Source organism: Hakea prostrata, unplaced genomic scaffold (assembly GCF_041222555.1).
Source record: "Hakea prostrata isolate BN-2017 unplaced genomic scaffold, UWA_Hpros_2 contig_114, whole genome shotgun sequence".
Taxonomy (NCBI): Eukaryota; Viridiplantae; Streptophyta; class Magnoliopsida; order Proteales; family Proteaceae; genus Hakea; species Hakea prostrata.
The window spans coordinates 92284-114022 of NW_028291233.1; the positions used below are offsets into that span (position 1 = coordinate 92284).

The window sequence follows — 21739 nt, forward strand, 5'->3', positions numbered from 1 at the left end:
TGATAACTCTGTAATAGAAACAAAAAGAAATTAGAAGGAAAATATTATATCTTAAATGAAATCTAACCAAGAGTTAATGGGGGGGGGTCAAAAACTGATTAGAGAATTCCGATGTTATTGCGTGCATCATGGATACTATCGAGGGGGGGAAAATCTGAACTAGAAACTAAAGGGAATTCACCATCTGAATTTCATCCTCAACTGATACATTTTCAACTGAAGAAGCATTATGAAAGGAGCGAGGCAAAAATACCTGAAGAAACTAAAACGAATAAATAGAAGAAAGATCGCAACAAAGCCAACAGCCTAGCCGAGAAATGCTATGCACTTGTCTAAATTTAACGAAGCATCATTATCTCTCCAATTCCAACCTGAAAATTGCTGAATGCCAAAAATCACCAACAAACAGATTCAGAAAAAGACCAAATAGTTCCAGTATCAAAGATTTTATACAATAGTCCACCGGAAATTGATCATTAATTCATGTTTCCGATGGATTGTTTAGACGAAACTTCATCATAGTCTCACCAAATCTAATCAAAGAGTGGAATTTCAAACTTCAGAACTTCTCTTCTCACTTCAAAATTGCTTTTGCTTCAATGTCTTCCTTTCTTCTTCTTCTTCTCTATCGCTCTCACCCTTTAAAAATGAGTGTTTTACGACTGTTTTCGTAAAAAGTGGGGAAAGGATTAATACGGAATGGAGAAAATGTGAAGAATCTGTAAAGCGAAAAATGAATAATGGCCACCCTATTTTCTATTTTTGGAATAGCGGTTTGACTCGGCTAGGTTACATGCACCTTGGAGTCCGGATCACCTTCGCTAATGCTTTTTTACCACATAAATGGGGGTGGGGCCCAATGAAAATTTATTTTTCGATTAATTTTTAATATTGACCCCATGGACCTCACCTTATTTTTATGGTAAAAAAGCGTCAGGAGCTCACATTGTGCTCCCCGTCAAAGGAGGTGATCTGGACTTGGCATCTTGAACTATATTTTATCCATTAATAAGCACTTATCTTCATCTACCATTATGGATAAGCATCTCACTTTTGTAATGGTTTACAAAGAAATGTTGTCTGCCTTCTTGATGGCTCCTATTGGAGCTGCTATGGCGCAAAGACCACTTATAGGTGGGGGTGAGGAAGTGTTGAAATCATGGGCTAGCTTATTTGAGGTGAGGAGACTCTTTGAGGAAGATGACTCCCTTCCTTATGTTAAGCCACTGGAGATAAATAACATTCAAAGAGCAGTTTGCAAACCCGATTATCTCGTTGATGAATGTCTTCACTGGGAATTGGCTCTTGTTGGGTACATGTTTGGACCCAATCCTACTTTCACTACCATGAAATGCTTTGGTGATAATCCCTTGGATCCTAATTGAAACCCTAATTGCAGGTACGAGAACATGAGCAACCAGTAGGAAGAATTTGTGGGCCATACAACTTGAGACAATTGGATTAGCACCAAAATCCATGGATTTGGATGGTGAAGATATGGTCCTCTACTTTGATGGAAACTGGAAGGTAATCCTACAAGAACCTAAATGGTTTGGGCAGATGGACTTTCAGCTTGCGAGTGACAAAGTTGAGAGGTGCCCTAGTCCAGGTAAGAGCCTCTATAATGATTACTATGCCGGTGCAAGCATGTGGGTTCAATCAAGATTGAGAAACCACCATAGTACTACAAAGTACTAGGGCGGTTAGTCAAGGCAGTTGATTGACCAATCCACCGCCCCTTGGCTAGTTAGTCTATTCAGTACAAGTAGTTTTGGGATTTTTTCTCCCAACACCCCTATTTAAGGTTTTAAAACCTTGACTTCACCATTATTTTACTCTAAGATAACATTTTCTCATAGAGAAAATCACATGTTTAAGGATTTTTCAGAGAAGATTCTCTACATCTTAATCTGATAATTAAATTAGAGTTTAGTTTTATTTCTTGTTTGGGTGCTTAGAATAGTGATTCAGAGATGAAGTCCATGCCTAAGATCAACCTAGAACCCATCAAAGTTGTGTGATTGAAGGTGTGGAATTCGAATTTGAATTATGCTCGAGGGCACCTGGTGGTTGGTCAGGGCGGTCGGTTATTGACCAACCATTTTAATCAACTGGCCCCCTTGCTATCTTGGTTTTGAAGTTTGATTTGGCTGAAATGACTCTAAACCCTAAATGCAATTATGTGAACATGTTCTTAAGACCTACTATGATCTATTAGATTACTAGTTTGAAGGTTTTGGATGTTGATAAAGTAAGGAGAACAATGCACTTATGCTTGGATGGTTTGGTATGCTATTCCTATTATCTATTGTTTATTTATGATGTTATAGCATGCTGGAATGAACTTTTTAGGAATGATTAAATATGTGGGAACTGTTGGAAATAGTTATTTACTGCTGTTCATTGTTTGCTATAATGTTATAGTGATACGGAATACATGATTTTGGATTTGGGATTGCTTGAGCTTGTGCTAGGTCACTTAATTGCATTAATATTATATCAAATCCTTCATATTTTTAATGAGACTAATTGTTTTTCTTTATTTGGATTTTTATTATCAGCAAAGCACTTTATCATAATTGATTCTTTGATGCCTCTATTTCTCGGCTCGATAGAGTGGGCTCTAAGAGTACACTAGTCAAGGATTGCTTTAATTGGGCTTGGAAAGCCTCTCCGGAACCTTGCTGCAACCTTGCTATACCCTCGCGTCCTTGCACGGATCGTTCTTCGAGCCCTGCTTCGGTCAAGGGCTCCCCAGGGACCGACCGTATGGAGTATAGCCAAGTGGTAAGGCATCGATTTTTGGCAGCTTGATTGGACCAAGCCTCTGGAATTTCAGAGTCTCCCTGTCGAATGGCCTATTCTCCCCGGTTGGGGGAAACCCTTTGAAATGATTTCAATATTGGACCTTGGACATATAATAGTTTTGAATCGAATCTCTTTAGAAAGAAGATCTTTTGTTTCATGGTAGCCTGCTCTAGTCCCCTTACGAAACTTTTGTTATTGGGTTAGCCATACACTTCACTTGTTTCTAGCGATTCACATGGCATCATCAAATGATACAAGTCTTGGATAAGAATCTACAACGCACTAGAACACCCTTGTTGACGATCCTTTACTCCAACAACATCTAGGGTTCCTTGAACAATGTGATATCTCACACCGGGTACATCCTTAACCCTTCCTCCTCTTACTAAGACTATAGAATGTTCTTGTGAATTATGGCCAATACCATCTGTGACTCCATATTTAGGCTTGAAGGGAAAGCTATGTCTCGTAGGTAAAAAGGGGTTACCCGACCCAGCGCAAATGAACGTGAGCAACTATACCGAACTTCCCGCTGGCCATCGGGGACCGAGTGGTAAGGCCATGATCCACAGGGGAACGGATCACTGATTGTTGAGGGAGCAACCCCATTTTTCACCTTAAATTGATCAAAATATGCAGAATTTCTTATTTTTCGTGGAGGATTAGATCCCGTAACAGGGGGTCTATGGTTGACCGATATTGCACACCATCATTTTAGCAGTTGCAATTCTTTTACTGATAGTAGGGTAGACATATTAGAGTGTTTGGATATCAAGTCTAGGAAAAGAGTGAACCAAACCATATTTTTAAATCAAATCATAGAACCAGTCTCAAATTAAGATGGAGGATTTGATTTTGTCCAAATCTGGAGGATTTTTATAAAATGTCTTAATTCAACAAACAAAGATTTTGTTCCCTACTGCAATCAGATATCTAAGGAAGAAGCTGAATTGGGATGTGATTAAATTAGAAACCATTACATTGGCAAGAAGGAGAATGGAAACAATCAAATAGGCAAGGAGGAAGAAAGGAAACAACTGAATTGGTAAAAATTGCATTGCTAAAAAGAACAATAGAAATGATAAAATTGGAAAGGATGTAGAATTGATAGGAAACCTCTATAAGAAGGATAGCATTTTCGGAGATTTATCATCACACACTACTACAAGAGGAGGTCATAGTTCTAAGGAAGAAGATATGATGTTTTCTTTCATTTCTTTATTCTTATTTCCAGTGGCGGACCCAGGATGCAATAGTGGGGGGGGGCGAAGAATGAAGGCCAGATAACCTTCCCATTTGGGGTCCCACCTCTAAACTATTTTATTAAATTAAATAATAGACCCACATATATTTTGTGAGGCCCACACATATTTGAAAAAAAAAAAAGATAAATTATTGATAATGATTTTTTTTTCCGACAAAATATAGATAAAATTAAAGCAACAATATAAAAAAAATAATACACATGACTTCAACCTTAAAAAGTTAGATACAAACCAAAAATTTCTTTGGTAGGAGATGTAAACCAAAAAAAAAAAAAATTTAGGTAAGAGATGCAAATCAATGGTAGTTAGTTAGTTACTAAGTATCGACATTTTATTCACAATACAAAATCAAATAACAAAAATTGCAGAAGAAATAAAGAAACATAGAATATAAAATCAAATAAAAAGAATAACAAAAAAAGAAAAGAGAAACAATAAACAAATTGAGATGGAAAAAGAGACCTAATTGTGGAGTAGATTTTTTTCCAAATTTTCTTAAGCCACACTTATAGAAAGGGAAGAGAATAAATAGGAAAAAAGAGGAGAGAGGAGAGACGAGATAGGAGAATAAATAGGGATTGAAGAGTTAGTTTTTAATTAGAAATAACATTTTGATTTTTGAATACCTAATAAGATTTTTTTTCAAAAATTTCCTTTAACCCACGTTTATAGAAACAGAAGAGAATAAATAGGAAAAAAAGATGAGAGAGAAGAGAGGGGAAAATAAATAGGGATTGATGAATTAGTTTTTTATTATGAATGACATTTATACCCATCATTTTACTTTTCAAAATTGTTCACAATATTGGGGGGGGGGGCAAATAGTGACATTTCACATGTGGGAAGAGAAAAAACCAAAAAATTAAAGGAATTAAGGGAATATGCATAAAAATTCTAAAAATCCGGGGGGCCATGGCCCTCTCCGGCCCCTTCATAGGTCTGCCCCTGGATAACTCCATTGGCAACTAAAACTAAGTACGGCTCTAGAACTCGGTTTTCGAGTCAAATTCGTTAGTCCAAAAACCAAATTGGATTGAGAGCTCACCAAGTTGGTGCCTCTATTTAATTATTTTATTTTATTCATGGAAGTTAAATACCAGATTTGGGTGGGAAACAGAGTACCACAGTAAAAATTTGAGATATACTTCGATCTGATCAAAATATTATTGAAATATTCAAGATACTATCTCATATGGCAACTTATTTCAGCAATAAAACAAAGAAGAAAAATTTTAGAGTTTTTACGTGTGGGTCCCAACGACACTAACACCATTAACCGCCATTAAGTATATTCAAATTACAAACATGAAATAAGCAAAATACCCTTCATGTTATTTAATACATTATATTGTGTTATATATGTATTGGTTACCTATTGTAAATAGCTGAAGGGCATTTTAGTCTATATATGTATTGGTTACCTATTGTGAATAGATAAAGGGCATTTCAGTCACATCACAATGTATTAAATAACATGAGGGGTATTTTGATCTCCTAGGTTTGAAATTTGAATATACTTAACGGAAACGAACCGGCGTTAGTGTGGTTGGGATCCACACTTAATATTGCACTAAGGGGACCCAACATTAGTCTAAGGTTCACATGTAAAAATCTCAAAATTTTACAGTAATATGCAGCCATGCAGAAATGCTACAAAACAATTAAGAGCTTGTGTATTCATCTCTCTTTAGGTTAAAATACTCCATTTCGAATTGGCAAAGAAGGAGGAGGAGGAGGAGGAGGAGGAAGAGGGAGATTGAAAATTTTCATCCATTAAACTAACATTTGTACTAGATTTATCAATCATTCGATACTTGTCCCTATTGTCGGTTTCAATTAGGGGTGTAAATGGATTAGATTTAGATCGAATAGCGGTAATACTATATCCGTAATTTATAATATTCGGACAGAATTGGATAATATCCTATTGATTTTTGAATAGATTCAGTTAGATTCAGAAGATATTCTAATAGTTAATTTTCAAGACAGATTCTCCTAAGTAGAAATAAATGAGATCTAATACAAGTTTTTAGAATAGTCATATTCTTGTCTTTACCATTTTATTGATGAGGTTTGGGTATCAAATTTAAGAACCGGCAACTTTTCTTTCTTCCATTATTTTTTGTCATCGCTTTTCTTATAATTTTCACTATTGATTTTCCGTTCAGTTTATTTTAATAGGAACTCTAGAAATATAATCATGTATCTTAAGTTAGATATTTATAGTTAAGAAAACAAATCCAACAAAGTAGCTTTATAGATTGGATAATTAATTAGCTGAAATGGATATTACGATATGCGTATTCTATTAGTAATTTGATAGATTCGAATAGACCTGTAAATGGATTGATTTGGCTCGGATACACCAGATTTGGAGAATTCGAATTCGATTAGCAAATTCTCTATCTGAATCAGAATCAGGAGAAAATTTTTGAGAAGACATCCGAATTCAAATCCGAAACTTTGTTGGATATCCGATAATAATCCGATCCAATAAACTATCCGATTATTGATTGATAATTGTCACTTTTTTATATTTCTTATTATAAATTTCTAATTTCCGATTACCGAATATCGCTATCCGAATCCGATTATCATTCATTTTTAAAGAAAAAATGTTAAATACTTTACTCTATCCGGATATTATCCGATCCGATAATCAATTATCCGAACCCAAATCCGGTTGCTTAGCGGACGGATACTGATATTTTCCGGTAAGAAAGAAAAATTCTGAATACGAATACCCTTAAACGAATACGAATGCGAATTCGGAGGTTGATTTCGGCTATCCATTTACAAGTCTAGATTCGAATACCTCTAAATGGATACAAATATAGAGTGTGATTGAGAACTCGATTATCCATTTACATCCCCAGTTTGAATAAAGCCTACTCGTTTTCCATTGCTATGGTTGTTTGTAGTTACCATATTGTTTAGTTAATGGTGTCTTGCAAGCTTTGTATGGACAAGTTTATATTTGATTGATCAATTATCGATCCATATTTGGGCTATAGTCACTCGTTAAATGGCTTGGTTGGGCTATAAATAGACCTAGCTAGTTGATCAATCTCAAGGGCTGGCTCAGTTGATAAAAGACCTATGACTCATACTATGACTTCAAGATTTTGAATTTCTTTGGGACTAGAGAGAAGCCCCGTCTAAACTAATAGTTATCTTTCATTATACAAAGCTACACCATAATAAAATGCATGATCAGACGGTTGGCTGGGTCCATGCAATACTTGTGATCATTCTATACATAAATGGAATATGCATTGTTGCCATTATATCTATCAAATATAACTCATCATCTTAAGGAATATGCTGCTCTACTTTCCTATCTCAAGAAGATCCTTGTTACTATGATAAAAGAAACTAAGATTGTGATGCAACTTCAAATGTCTGAGGTTAAAATATTGGAGGAAATCAATTACGTGAATATATATGCAGTTAGTATAATTTATCATCTTCTTTCCTGACTATTTGCTTTCAACACTTTCGATACTTTAGGAAATCAATTATATGAATATATATCCACTTAGTATAATTTATCATCTACGTTCCTTACTATTTGCTTCTTCCAACTTACAATCGTTTTGCCTTTTATCTTTGCGGTTACTTGGTCGATGATTTTCTTTTCTTCTTCTTCTTTTTTTTTTTTTAATGCATAATCAGTTATTTTCTTCTAATGTGTTAAAATGGAATACCTCTTTTTTTGTTTTTTGGTTTTTCTTTTTTTGTAAAAATTAAAATGACTACTTAGATGTCGTCTAATTTATGATACAATTAAAGGGACATAAAACCACTGTTTAAATTTATGATACTGAACTTGGTATTTGTCTTGGCAGCCAATACTGACTTATATAGTCTAAGATTGGATTGTTTTTCTCTTGTATGTTTGTATCTTTGTTTTGTACATGTTCTTAAACCTCCTTTTGGTTGGATTGTCATCAAAACAGACAAATGCAACAGAGCTTATGAAGTCTTTGTTCCGGAGTATCTTACATATTTATATTTGCTTGGCTATTGGTGCGGGTACTTCTATACTTCTAAGAAGGGTGCAACAATTCCCAAAATTCGCTGAGATGATAACATGGTTTTCTGAGTGGTAGGTAACTCTTCTGCTCGGTTGAAGGCTTCAGAAAGAGTTTTAGAACTGAAGAATAATTCATAGCAGCAGAGATTTTCAGACTGAGAATGAATACGCGCAAATCTTGGTGAAACTTTCTGCGAAGTTTGCCGGTTTGCCAACCTGTGAACTAGCGAACTTAGCCGAAAAGTTCAAACTAAGTCACTCTAAGTCAGTAACATGACTGGAACCCTTTTTGATCAAAATAACTGGAACTGAAAGAAACAAGAAGGGGTATCATGATGGCTAGCTGCTGAACTTGGATGTAGATTAGATCAAGGTTGATTCAAAATCAAAGCGTGCTGTCCATTTATATTAATTTAAAATTCTGCCATTTTTGTTCTAGGAAGTTCCTCTTCTAGTATTGTCTTTACTTTTCCTTAGCTAAAGTACTTCTGTGCTCTGCATATATATTGTCAACATTGAAACTTAATAATCCATGTTTTTGTTGCAAGAAACACTAGAAGCAATTTTGGGTATTTTTTAAACAAAAAAAATATTTTTATAGGTGTTTGATAAAATTTGCTTCTAGAAGCAGAAACAATATTTGCTAATGTTTTATCACACTAATGGGAGATAGAGAAAATGAAGACTTTTAGCAAATATAGGGAATAGGATTTCAAATGGAGATGGAAAATATGAAGGGAAACTTTGGTCACCCTAGATAAAGAAGATGAAGAATAGAATGATTCCTATTGTTAGGGTTGAAGAAGCAATGGATAAAAAAGTCTTGTTGCAATATGAGAAGGTTGTAGGGATTTTATGTTTATGATACCAAATTCCATGAGCATCTCTCTCAAGCTAATTTCACTTAAATGCAATGCACCTAATTTTTGCTTTGAGAAACAAATGTGCATCAAATGTGTTTCATGATTATTGTGAAAGAATGTTGCTCAAGAGATTAGGAATGGCTGAACTACTTACCAACATGGTAAGTAGAGTTTGAATTTGTAGAAGTGTTTTACAACCTCAAACATTGGGTTTTCTTACAACTGATTTTCAAAATATGAAATTCAAAATATAAATTTCAAATCTCAAATCTCAAATTTTAAAATTCTGATGAATCATTGACTCTTATCATCCCCCCTCAAATTGCGTGGTGTTAACCAAAGCAGTTTCGATCATTGCTCTTGAAAGTTCTTGGAAGGTAGGCCCTTGGTGAAGATGTTTGCTTCTTGTTGTTTAGATCTGACAAACTGAACAAGAATAGTGTTGTTGAGTACTAGATCATGGACAAAATGGTAAAATCCAACTCTATGTGTTTGTTGCAAGCATGGAGAACTAGGTTTGCACACATTTGGGTTGTTGATTGATTATCACAATAAACTAGTAGGGGTTAATTAGGAACCTAGATTTTGAGATCCTTTAAGAGATAGGTAATCCTCTCATTTTACTGTAATTGTTTTAACTGATTCCATGTTACAAAACCATAAAAAATTCCTCATCCATCTTTTTGCATTTCTAATTACACTACTGGGCCACTAGTAAATAGAAGAATTGTGGATAGGGAAGCTAACAATGATTGACCAAATCAATTCTATCCTTCCTGCTTGAGAAACCAACTTCCCTTCCAACCCTAAAGGTGATTTTTTATCTTATCAATAAAGGAAGCACCTTATCATGACTTACCCTGCCTTTGAAGACCTCCACACCAAGGTATCTAGTTTCAAGTTTTGCAACAGGAATTTTCAGCACATAAATTATTTTTTGTTTCCAATGAGGAAGGACCTTTCCTAGAAATAACTTACTCTTGTACAGGCTAATATGTTGACCTAAGAACACTTGATACTTTTTTAAGAACAACAACAAATTTTTTACCTATTTCAATGATGCATCCCAAAAATAAGGATGCCATTAGCATACAATAAGTGGGAAGCAATAACTCATCTAGGACCAGACAAAGGACACCATCTACCCTCCCTCACCATAGTAGTTAGCTCCCTACATAGAACAACTTTGCCTACATCTTCCTTATTAGAATATTAGCTAGGAAATAATTCCTTCCAATAAACTTAAATTAAATGCATGATATAGGAAAAGGAAATACTGTTCATATGACAACCATCAAAATGGATGAGATTTCAAAATAGTAACAAGTAGTGATATCATGAAAGACATCATACCATAACCTTAAACCCAAAAACTTAGTAACAAGTACTGATATCATGAAAGACATCATACCATAACCTTAAACCCAAAAACTTCCTCAAGAATATATGACTTTACATTCATAACAAGAATCATGATACAAAAAAGTAAGAAGCCTCCATGTTAATTTAGTTCATTAATCTGTTTTTGAAAAAAAAAATCATAGTCAATGAAAGGGTGGTGTTAAAAGCCATGAGTTAGGGTTTTAGAGACACGTTTTTTGGGTGATGGAGAGAGAGAGAGAGAGAGAGAGAGAGAGAGAGAGAGAGAGAGAGAGAGAGAGAGAGAGTGGTTCGGTTGATTTGCTTCCTTAAGATCGTCTGTAGTACAGATTACATATTTATAGTTAGGGTAATTTTCATATGGACCCCCTGAGGTTTGGTCTATTTCATTTTTAGTCCAAAAAAATTGAAACTTTGCATATGCCTCCCCTGTGCTATACAAAAAGTCAATTTAAGGATAAATTATCGTTTCTATGACCAATTTGCCCTTATTCTTTTTTTTTTTATGCAAATTTCATTTGAACCCCCTGAGGTTTGGTTAATGTCATTTTTAGTCCAAAAAATATGAAACTTTGCATTTGCCTTCCTTGTACTATAGAGAATGTCAATTTAAGGACAAATTATCACTTTTATGACCAATTTGCCCTTATTCTTTTTTTAATTTAAATTTTTTACATATACATCCTACCTGCCATGAGACTCATTACTCTCCTTTTAGTACAAAAATAGGGTTTAAGCTAAGGGGTACTTGAGTGGTTTTAACATATAAAGGTATTTTGGTCATATTTTAAGATTTTTCTATAGTTTTTGGACTAAGAGGGAGTCACGAGTTTCATGGCAAGTAGGAAATTTTAAATTTAAAAAAAAAAATAAATAAAGGCAAAATTGGTTAAAAGTAAAAATTTGTTTTTAAATTGACCTTTTCTATAGTACAGGGGAGGCAAATGCAAAATATCAACTTTTTTGGAATAAAAATGACATAAACCAAACCTCAGGGGGTCCAAATGAAAGTTTTCCAAAAAAAAAGAATAAGGGCAAATTGGTCATAGAAACGATAATTTGTCCTTAAATTGACTTTTTCTATAGCACAAGGGAGGCATATGCAAAGTCTCAATTTTTTTGGACTAAAAATGACATAGACCAAACCTTAGGGGGTCCATATGAAAATTACCCTTATAGTTACAAGAGTCCTACTCAACATTAATCTTGGACTCTAACTCTAGAGTTTGAATTACTCAAGTTATCTATTTGTGTTTGGTATGAACTATGTCTATTGTGGGTATGAGTGCAACTTTGAGTCTGGTCCACTTGTGGATAAGATGTAATTTGCTGGAGTCTGTTGAGTAGTTGAGTTTGAGTCTAGTTCTTGAAGTCTTACATGCATGGAGGTAGTTGAGTTTGAGTGGACTTCTTGAAGCCTTGCACGCATGAAGTAGTGGTGGCTAGGTGATTTGGCTAGGGTTATCTGTGATTTTCCTATTTTGCCATCAGACTATGAAAGACCATTATTATCCTTATCACACCCCCTCAAACTCAAGGGCGGAGATGAGACCTTGAGGTTGGACAAGAGAGACTGAACCATTGATGTGATAGAGGCTTTGTGAAGATATTTGCAAGCTGATCCTAGTAGATAGATACCAAACTTGGAGATCACCCTTGGCAACCTTATCTCGAACAAATGAAAATCAATCTCCTCGTGTTTAGTACGTGCATGGAAGATAAGATTGGCTGTAAGATATGTGTCCCCCACATTATCACACCAAAGAATAGGAGTAGAAGGAAAATAAACCATTAACTCTGTTAACAAAGATTGTGACCTAGTGAGTTCAATAGCCGCATTAGCTAGAGCTTCATATTCTGCCTCAGTACTAGAGTGAGCTATAGTTTTTTGCTTCTTAGAACTCCAAGAGATAAGATTGCACCCCAAAAAGATAGCATAGCCACCTGTAGATTTCGATCATCAAGGCAACCGACCCAATCAACATCAGAGAAACCCGATAAAGAATTCAGAGATCGATGATGAGTAAAAATGCCATTAGAGGAAGTTCCTTTTAGGTAGCGTAAGATGCGCTTGACAGCAAACCAATAATCAACAATGGGAGAGTGCAAGAATTGACAAGAGATAAAGAAGGCAAATTTGATCTACGGCTGAGATTATAAATTATCAATCAAATCTACAGAGATATTATTGAGAGAGTCCAAATGGAGAAAAGAGTCCTTGCATACTTCAATATCTTATTTCCTATATGGGATTTAATTAAAGAAAGAAAATGAGCCAACCTTATCATGGGATTGCACCAATAATTCATATACTAGAAAGGGACATTAAAATAAGGATTAAGGAGTAAGCAATGAACCAAATATGCTTCCTTTTCAAGATCCCTCAAAAGGAGAGGAGAGAAAATACTCACAAAATTGTGACAACGAAAATGCGTTTACGGATGAGTTATAACTTAAAATAGGGCTTAAAAACCCAAAATTCCAATTTTGCCCCTAAATAGAAAATGGGGTGGGGGTTGGTTCACCCAAATGGCCCAATCTTCAGGCCCATGGTTGGACCCTCAAATGGACTCCGAATTTGATGATTTTGGCTCGTTGGAAAGGCCTTTTGACAATCTTCGATTTGATATCTTATTCGCGTCAATTGGATTCTCCATCGCCGATCTATAGACCTTTCAAAATCACCCTTTTTACACTATCGTGATTAACCTTCTCTTTTCATTTAAACTTCAAGAGAGTTGTTGAGTCATCACAAGGGTCATCCACCAACATTTTTTCCATTTCCAATCCTTCGGGCCTGACTTGAATGGCCCACAATTGTCGCCGACTCAAGGCTCGGGTTCTTGGTCTTGAAACCATGGGTTAAATGGGTAGAAATCCGAGGGATTTCACAAGTAGGATCAATTAAGTTTACCAGATTTGATAAGAACAAGGTGGTAGGAATGCTTTATCAGAGAACCACATAGAGTTGCAACTTTGAGACCTCAGTCTGGGCAGAGCACTGGGCACCAAAGGAACAAAATTTTCCACAAGTTCCCTTCTTTTGTGCATTTCCCATCTCATTCTAACTTCTTTTCCATTTAAATAAAATTATATTTTTAGCAACCTCTATGTGGAGAAGGGAGTTTTATTAAATGGGAAAAGCTCCGTCTTGATTTTATTTTAGTATTTATTTTGTTTTTAAATAGTAACATCTATAGGTGACTCATTTAACTATGCTATTTGAATTGGTGATGCAATATTTATGCTTAATAATATGTACTAAAACTTAACCATATACCATTGTCATTTGTTGGGTAGAATATGTCCTTGTCATTTACTACTTTGATAATCCAAATATAATTTGAATTTTCTTATGCATACACCCCTATTTATACTAACTTATAACAAGCATCTATAAAATTGTTCATTTTCTTTGTAAGATTAGGTATATAATGCTAAAGGGATGTTAATGTTGTAGTTTCTATGAATTGCAATTGGATATGGAAAATCCAGAGATATTGCCTATTGAAGATAATTATGTTGATTATAAACTACAGATTGATTTGACTTTTACTTCAAAGAATGAGGCATAAGAATTTTACAACCAATACGGAAGACTAGTTGGTTTTAGTATTAAGAGAGATTATACACATAAGAGTAAGAAAGATAAAAACAACAATGATGCAAAGGAGATTTTCATGTAATAAAGAAGGACATTGGGATAAGGACAAGAGATATAATGCACAATTAAGCCTCATGTAGAACCTAGAACTGAATGTCTAGCAAGAATGTGTATTTCTAGGTTAGATAATGGGCTTTATGAATGTCGAATTTTTTATGATAATCACAATCATTTACTCCTTACACTTGCTACTACTCATTTAATGCGATCTCAGCGTAAAATCACAGATGTTTCTGCATATGCAATAGATTTGGATGATAACTTTGGAATTAGGACTAAAGAAAATTATGATATTTTGAATAAGCAAGCAGGGGGTAGAGAAAACCCTAGTTATACGAAGGAAAATATACAAAATTATCTTCGAACTAACGCCAACGACATTTGTCTTATAGTGAAGTTGGGAGTTTGTTAGCATATTTTTAAAAGCAAACCAGGCTTAACCCATCATTTATACATGACTTGCAATTAGATAATGAAGAACAAATAACAAATATATTTTGGGTTGACCCAAAATGATCATTGATTACGAGTTATTTGGTGATCTTGTTGCATTTGATATAACATTTTGTACTAATAAAGAATGCAAGCCATTTGGTATTTTTGCGAGGTTCAATTATCATAAAGGTGTGACAATATTTGAAATTGCACTACTATACGATGAGATAGTTGAGTCTTTCAAATGGTTGTTTGAGGTATTATTGAAAGCAAATTGTCAAAAGAAACCCATAACCATTTTTACTGATCAAGATGCAACAATGTCTAAAGCTATAAGTGAAGTCTTACCTGAGACATGGTATGGATTGTGCACATGGCACATAATGCTAAATGGGGTTACACACCTTAGTAATCTAATGAAGAATGGATCATCATTTTTCAAGGATTTTACAAAGTGCATTTTATGATTATAAAGTTGAAGAAGAGTTTGAAAATGCCTAAAAAAGTTGCAAGATGATTACCAAGTCCAAAATAATTCATGGCTAAAAATCGATTTTATGGAATTAAAGAGAAATGGGCAGCCTATTACATGAAAAATACTTTCAGTACTCTAGGTATGAGGAGCACACAACTTAGTGAAAGTATTAATGCTCATTTAAAGAGGTATTTGAAACCACATTTTGATCTAGTATAATCTTTTAATCATTTGAAAGTTTAGTGGAGTATAAACGTGCCAATGAATCGAATGATGAATTTCAAGTAAGGAATACTCTTCCTAGTTTGAAATCAAAAGCATCAATCGTGATACAAGCAGAAAAAAGTTTACACCCCTAATATATTTGAAAAGTTTGAGGATGAATATAATTGGTTGGGTGCTTGCTCATTAGTGCTTCATAATAGAGATGATGTCTTGAGTAAGTACACAATTTGTTTAACAAATGTAGTTGGGAACCTTATTGAAGGAGAATATACGGTTATATACAATCATAGTGAACAATCAATACTATACACTTGTAAAAAATTTGAGACATTTGGTATTCTTGTCATGCTTTGGAAGTGTTTGACATACTAAAAATAAAATTTATTCCTGAGAAGTATATTTTAAGAAGATGGAAACAGGGATAACATCCTCCTGTGCCAAGAGATTCTTCGGGACTACCATATTCTAAGGGGACAGCCTCGTTTTTCTGCAAAGATTGACTTAAGGAAAGCTTTTGACTCCGTGCAATGGAGTTTTCTTTTTTCCTTACTTAGCAAGCTGAATTTCCCGGCCACCTTCATCCATTGGGTGGTCAAGTGTGTGGCAAACCCAAGCTATGTGATCTTCCTAAATGGCACTCAGTCTAATCGCTTCTATGCTAACAGAGGGCTTAGACAGGGTTGCCCAATGTCTCCTATGTTGTTCAATATGGTTCTTCAAATCTTCACAGATTCTCTTGGTGTGGCGGCAAAGAATAGACTTTTTGACTATCACCTTCATTGTGAAGAGCCAAAGATCACCTCGATTTGTTTCGCAGATGACCTGTTTGTTTTTGGTGAAGCCTCTATCAAGAATGCAGATACTTTGGGCAAGCTTTTCAGGGTGTTCTCTTCTCAATCTGGTCTGACTATAAATAATGCAAAATCTAACATATTCTTTTCCAATGTCTCTCCAGAGATGGTGAATGTTTATGAGCAAAAGGTGGATTTCTCTCTTGGAGCTCTCCCGGTCACATATCTTGGGATCCCGATTTCTTCTAAAGCCTTGACTGCCGGTGATTTCTCTCCTCTTTTAAATAAAGTTGATCGTCGCCTCTCAGCTTGGAAGAATCAATGTTTATCCTATGCTGGAAGACTCACCCTTATAAAGTATGTCCTCATGGGGGTTGTAGCTTACTGGATTAACGCAGTAAAAATCCCAGCCTTGGTCATCAATCATCTTGAGAATATGATGGCGAAGTTCCTTTGGAGAGGGGGGTCTGACTCAAGTTCTTAAAAGTCTCTTGGCTTGCGATATGTAAACCTGTTGAGGAGGGCGGCCTCGGTTTTAGGAAGTTGGATGACTGGAATCTTGCTGCTATGGCTAGGCATATTTGGTCCTTATCAACTAAAAGGGAGACTTGTTGGGTTCGATATATTTATAAGAGATGGCTCAAAGAAGATTCTATTTGGTCTTTGAAGGAACCTCCCCACTGCTCGGTGACTTTCAAAACCATTCTTAAAGCCCGATCTGTTACTAGTTCTTGTATTAAATATATGATTAAAGATGGGAATTACACTCTTCTTTGGGTGGATCCATGGTTGCACGGTGGCCCCACTGCCACCAATGGTATCCTCTTGGTTGCAGCCCTTGGGAGGAACAAGCTTGATCGGGTGGCTCTATTGAGGGGTGGGGATGCATCTTGGAGTAATAATAGAAATGACTTAGACATTGCCAACAGATGGCCAGAGATTGTGTCTTGCAAGGTTTACCCTCGCCTCGCTGTTGACACTCCTATTTGGCTGCCTTCCACTGATGGTGTGTTCTCCCTTAGCAGTGCGTATGAAGCCATTCGGCGACATGGTGAGAAAGTTACTTGGAACAACATTGTTTGGTTTTCCTCAGCTCAACCTAGGTTTGCTTTTATCACCTGGCTGGCCTTCCTTGAGAGATTAACCACCAAAAACCGTATGGTTGCATGGGGTGGTGTCATTGATTCTTCGTGCTCTTTCTGTGGTGCCATGACCATTTATTCTTTAAATGCCCATATACGATGCACCTGTGGTGTGATTTCCTTACTCTAAATGGTCTCAGATTTCATGGACGCATTTCCTGGCAGGAGGAGCGCAATTAGATAATTTCCAAATTCAAAGGGAATTCTCTCATACAACAGGTTCGGAAGTTTAGCTTGAGTGCTTTGATTTATCGGGTTTGGGAAGAGAGAAACTCGAGGATATTCAATGGAACCATTGTATGTCCCAAGAAAGTGCTGCATCAAGTGGTTGCTGATACCATGAAAAAATTCTCTTTTCCACAACGGTCGATTCTTGACGATGCCATCTCTAGAAGCTTCTTCCATCGATGAAAAATCAAGGTTAGTTTTACTTTTAAAAAGGCTCTTGCAATGTTTTGGAAGAAGCCGCCTCTTGGGTGGACATCAATTTGTTGTGATGGTTCCGTGAAGAATGAGATGGGCGGCTATGGTACTATAGGCAGGGATTCGCAAGGTCGATGTATTTTTGCTATTTCCGGTTGCTTGGTGGAGGGCAATATTCTTCTGATGGAGCTGCAGGCTATCAGAAAGGGGCTTCTACAAGCTATCCAGCTACACATTTCCCGTGTGATTATCTGTTCAGACTCTGCCACAGCAGTGGCGATGGTGTTGAGGAAGTCCTCAGTTCCGTGGAAGGCGGTAGACATTGTGGAAGACATCAGAGGGATGGTGACGCAATTTCAAGGGTGTTTATTCAAGCATAATTTTCGGGAGGTCAATACTTGTGTTGATTTTTTGGCTGGATTTCTTTCCGTGCCGGGAGAGGTGGTTTTTGATTGTAACCTTCTTCCGCCTAGGTTGGCTGAGCTTGTTTATAGTGATGCCCTTGGCAAAACTTATTATCGTCTGTAATCTCATGTATAGCCTCTTCTTTTATTAATATTATCAGCTTATTCTTCCAAAAAAAAAGATGGAAACAGGGATCAAGAAGTTTGTTGGTGAGGGACAATAAAGGAAAACAAGTTGTAGAATATACTAATTTGAGTCACACAAAGTGTTACAGGTTTCTTTGCAGTACACTTGTAAAGTTGGCAAGTCATGTCTCTAATTCAACAAAAAGTTTCGAGATTGCCAAAAAAAAGTGCAGAACAGTTACGTGTACAACTAGTAAATAGTTGAAAATAATCCAAACACATAAGCTTTAGATGGTTGCAATTTTGGCAAAAATTGAAATTTGGTATAGAAGAAGAAAGAAAGTTAGAAAGGTAGTAAAAAATGGCATAAGAGCTAGACTGAAAATATATGTTAGAAGAACAAAAGTAAGAAAAAAGTGAAGTGTAATGAGCAAGTAGAAAGTCAACAGTCAATTGAAATAGATATATCAAAACAACCATCTTCAATGGCTACTTCGAATATGCATGGCACTCTTCAAGCTATAGAAGACTATTAGGGACCGTTCATGTCGCTGCTCCAGGCATGATTCATTATACTTCTTTAGATTTTATTTTCTATTTTTTATTTTTTATTATATAATATAGCTTTTCAATATTAATATCATGTTTTCATTTTCACAGATGCAAACATTTGCTTCTTCATAAGGATCAACAACCTAAGCGCTTCATCCATCTCAATGATTTCATAGTATGTTGTGACAATTTATTTGCTTAAGTAATCTATAAAAATTTCTTAAGAATTTGAAATTATATCTAAAGCCCTTTTAATTTTTTGTAAGAATTTGCAACTTTTCTGCTGACCTTGGGTCTTATCGCATGGATTCACACGAGTACAAAAGCCATTTGGTCAATAGTTCTTTTTTAAAATTCTCTCGATTCATCAAGGTTCAATATGGCGGCAAGAAGTCTTAAGAGATAGATATATGTCATGTTAGGGATTTTTTTTTTTTTTTTTTTTTTTTATTATTTTTGGAGATGGGGTTTAGGATTCTTATTAATATTGATATGTTAGGATAGCATAGTCATGCTTCATTATATTTGTATTGATATTATGTTTCATTTTCGTTGTTTTTGCATCTTTAACTCCACATATTTGTCATGTTTAATGCTTGTGTTGATTTAGAAATTCTAGTTCGACATGATATGCAATGCATGGTTTTTATTACATTCTATTTTTTGGATGGAACTGACATGTTTATTTTTCAAGTGAATCCTTAGCTAAACTGAAAGAAGACCTAGATATTATCTAGGTTACAATGGTTCAATCTATCAGGGTTTATTTTTTAAAGACTAAAGCTTAAGATTTAATTTAAAGATCTTGGGCACCTTGACTTTGTTGATCTATAGATTGTGAAGTTACTGATGATGATGAAGTAGTAACAATAGTCGTTATAGTTTAGAGGTAGCTACTGTGTTGCAGAAGATGAAGGATATGGAGGAGAACCTTTAGCTACTCAACCATGTTCTTGAAAGTCTAAGTCCCACTATTGTTTTCTGGAATATTTTAGAAAGTATCTTATTCTAGAGGGAAATAGAAAGATGAAGACTTAGAAAATCTTGCAATTCAAGTCATTTCAGATTGGTCTAATGTTGGAAGTTCTATTGGGACTCTAACATCACTAGAAGCTTGCAGTTGAGATGCATTACAAAATGTGTAAAGATATGTTCCTAGTATTTTATCAGGCTTTGATGCTAGTGTATCTATTTTTCTATGCATGTGATATAGCTTGATTCCCCATTATGTCTATATTGTATGTATATGTCTGTAAATACTATACTGTTGACATGATTCTAGTGTTCTAGTCATGATTTAGAGAATATTCTTTATTTTGGCTTTTTCACTTGGATTACCACTCTTTTCAATTAAATAATATAAAAGAGAGGTTCTATTCATAGCCCAACAGCCTTAAGATTTTACTATTCCTTAAGGATTTGGCTCCTCTCACTTTTAACATAGTTATATTAATACAAAAGAAAGGTCCTATGCATAGCAAATAAGTGAAAAAACAGTTTGGCAAAGGAGCTGACTAGACATTAAACAAGGAAATGAGAAGTTTAGATATTCCAAAAGGTAACCATTCAGATGAATTTCTGGATATGGCATGCCAGATAACCAGCCTTCAACATATCAAAAACCACATTCAACTGTAGGCATCAAAATAGAAAAGATTAGAACTATAAAGTAAATAAATAAGGTATAGAAGCAACCACTTACTTCTATGGATGATATAGATCTCTTCCTTTTGGTGAATGTGGTGCTTCTTACCATCCAAACAAAAATCTCAACACCACCATCCAACATATAGCACTTGTCTGAATCAAGCATTTATTTCCTTAACCTATCAGAATCAGTCCCAATTCGACTTAGTTTCCTTCGAGCAGTCATCCTGAGGATAAAAGAATCAATAGGCATTCTGGCTAAAATTAGTGCACTCAATAGAACCTTTTTTTTTTTCTTCAAAAAATATTGGTGTTGACAAGAAGTTCAACCAGAAATCTAGACAGAAGATCAACCATGGCTACGTCAACAATGACTTGAGCTAAGACTTTATAATACGTACTAACAAAGTTAGGATAAAGTGGGTGTTCTTCTCTAATATGAAATAGTGTTTACAGTTTGAGTACTGGATACTGGTAATAGTTTGAATCCCTAATTCCATGAGTTATTTTATGCTAATATCTAAGGTTTCAAATATCCCAGACAAACAAAAATGCGGAAGAGGAACCAATAAGCAAAACATAATGCAGCTGAGTACAGAAAGATCATTCATCAGAATAGGCATATAAGAGGAATTTTAGACTTTTTTTGAATTGTAATAGGCAAATCCCTGGTAATGGGATCACAACCACCAAATAAATCCAAAACTCTCCAACATTAGGATCAGCAACAAATTTACCATCTTTTGCAATATCAAAATTGTTAATGTTTCCAAAAGTAGTCATATTTGAAAATACGGACAATGATCCTACCATATGGTAGCCACATCACTTCTCCCATTGTGCTTGTTTTTTTGTAATATATTGAACGACCTCCAAAGCTTTAGCTCTTTCTTGTGTGCTTGAATTGCAACCCCAAAATAGGAAATTTTTTATGCAATGTCGAGTATGAAGATATCGTTGTGGTTTAAGGAAGACCTAGAAAAAGTCACCTGATCAAAAACTACATCATTCAAAGCATAGTTATTCAGCTGGTAACCCATATAAAAATTACAAGGAACATAATGTTGTGTGGGATAGGGTTGGTTTTATAAATCCTAATTAGCTTAAAAGGTTTTGAGTTGTTGAATTTTTGGACACTAGAAGAATAAGAATTTACATTCAAAAAAAAGGGGAAGGGAAAAGACAGAAAATTAGGTTCAATAGATGGTCAATGGCCTTGGGAAGAAAGATATTTTTAATCTAGGTTTTAAAAATTCTACCTTGGATTGGCAATACATTCTTTGTATATATTTCAAATGTTCTTATTGATTTTCAGTATCTTGAGAAATATTTCTTTCTACAACTTCTGCTATATTATCAGTGTAAAGGACAATTTATCTATGATTTGCACACAGAAAATCGACTAATCAAATTTTAGCCTCATGCATGCAATTATTACTTGTTAGAGGAATTTGATGGAACAAATTGGTGAATCATATAAACAGGTTACTCTTATTAAATATG

General features: G+C 35.1%; 2 protein-coding genes across 2 annotated transcripts; both read left to right on the forward strand.

Moving 5' to 3' along the window:
• The first annotated feature begins 16686 nt into the window (after positions 1-16686).
• LOC148998840 (uncharacterized) lies at positions 16687-17214 on the forward strand. The gene has a single exon (XM_089141674.1). It carries the CDS (start codon positions 16687-16689, stop codon positions 17212-17214), a length of 528 nt encoding a protein of 175 aa, XP_088997800.1.
• A 320-nt stretch (positions 17215-17534) lies between these two features.
• LOC148998841 (uncharacterized) lies at positions 17535-18035 on the forward strand. Its single transcript, XM_089141675.1, has one exon. The coding sequence runs from the start codon at positions 17535-17537 to the stop codon at positions 18033-18035; it is 501 nt and encodes a 166-aa protein (XP_088997801.1).
• The last annotated feature ends 3704 nt before the right edge of the window (positions 18036-21739 follow it).

Excerpts from the sequence above, each read along its gene's own strand:
- LOC148998840 (XM_089141674.1), top strand. The coding sequence starts at position 16,687 with ATGATTAAAGATGGGAATTACACTCTTCTTTGGGTGGATCCATGGTTG.
- LOC148998841 (XM_089141675.1), top strand. The coding sequence starts at position 17,535 with ATGTTTTGGAAGAAGCCGCCTCTTGGGTGGACATCAATTTGTTGTGAT.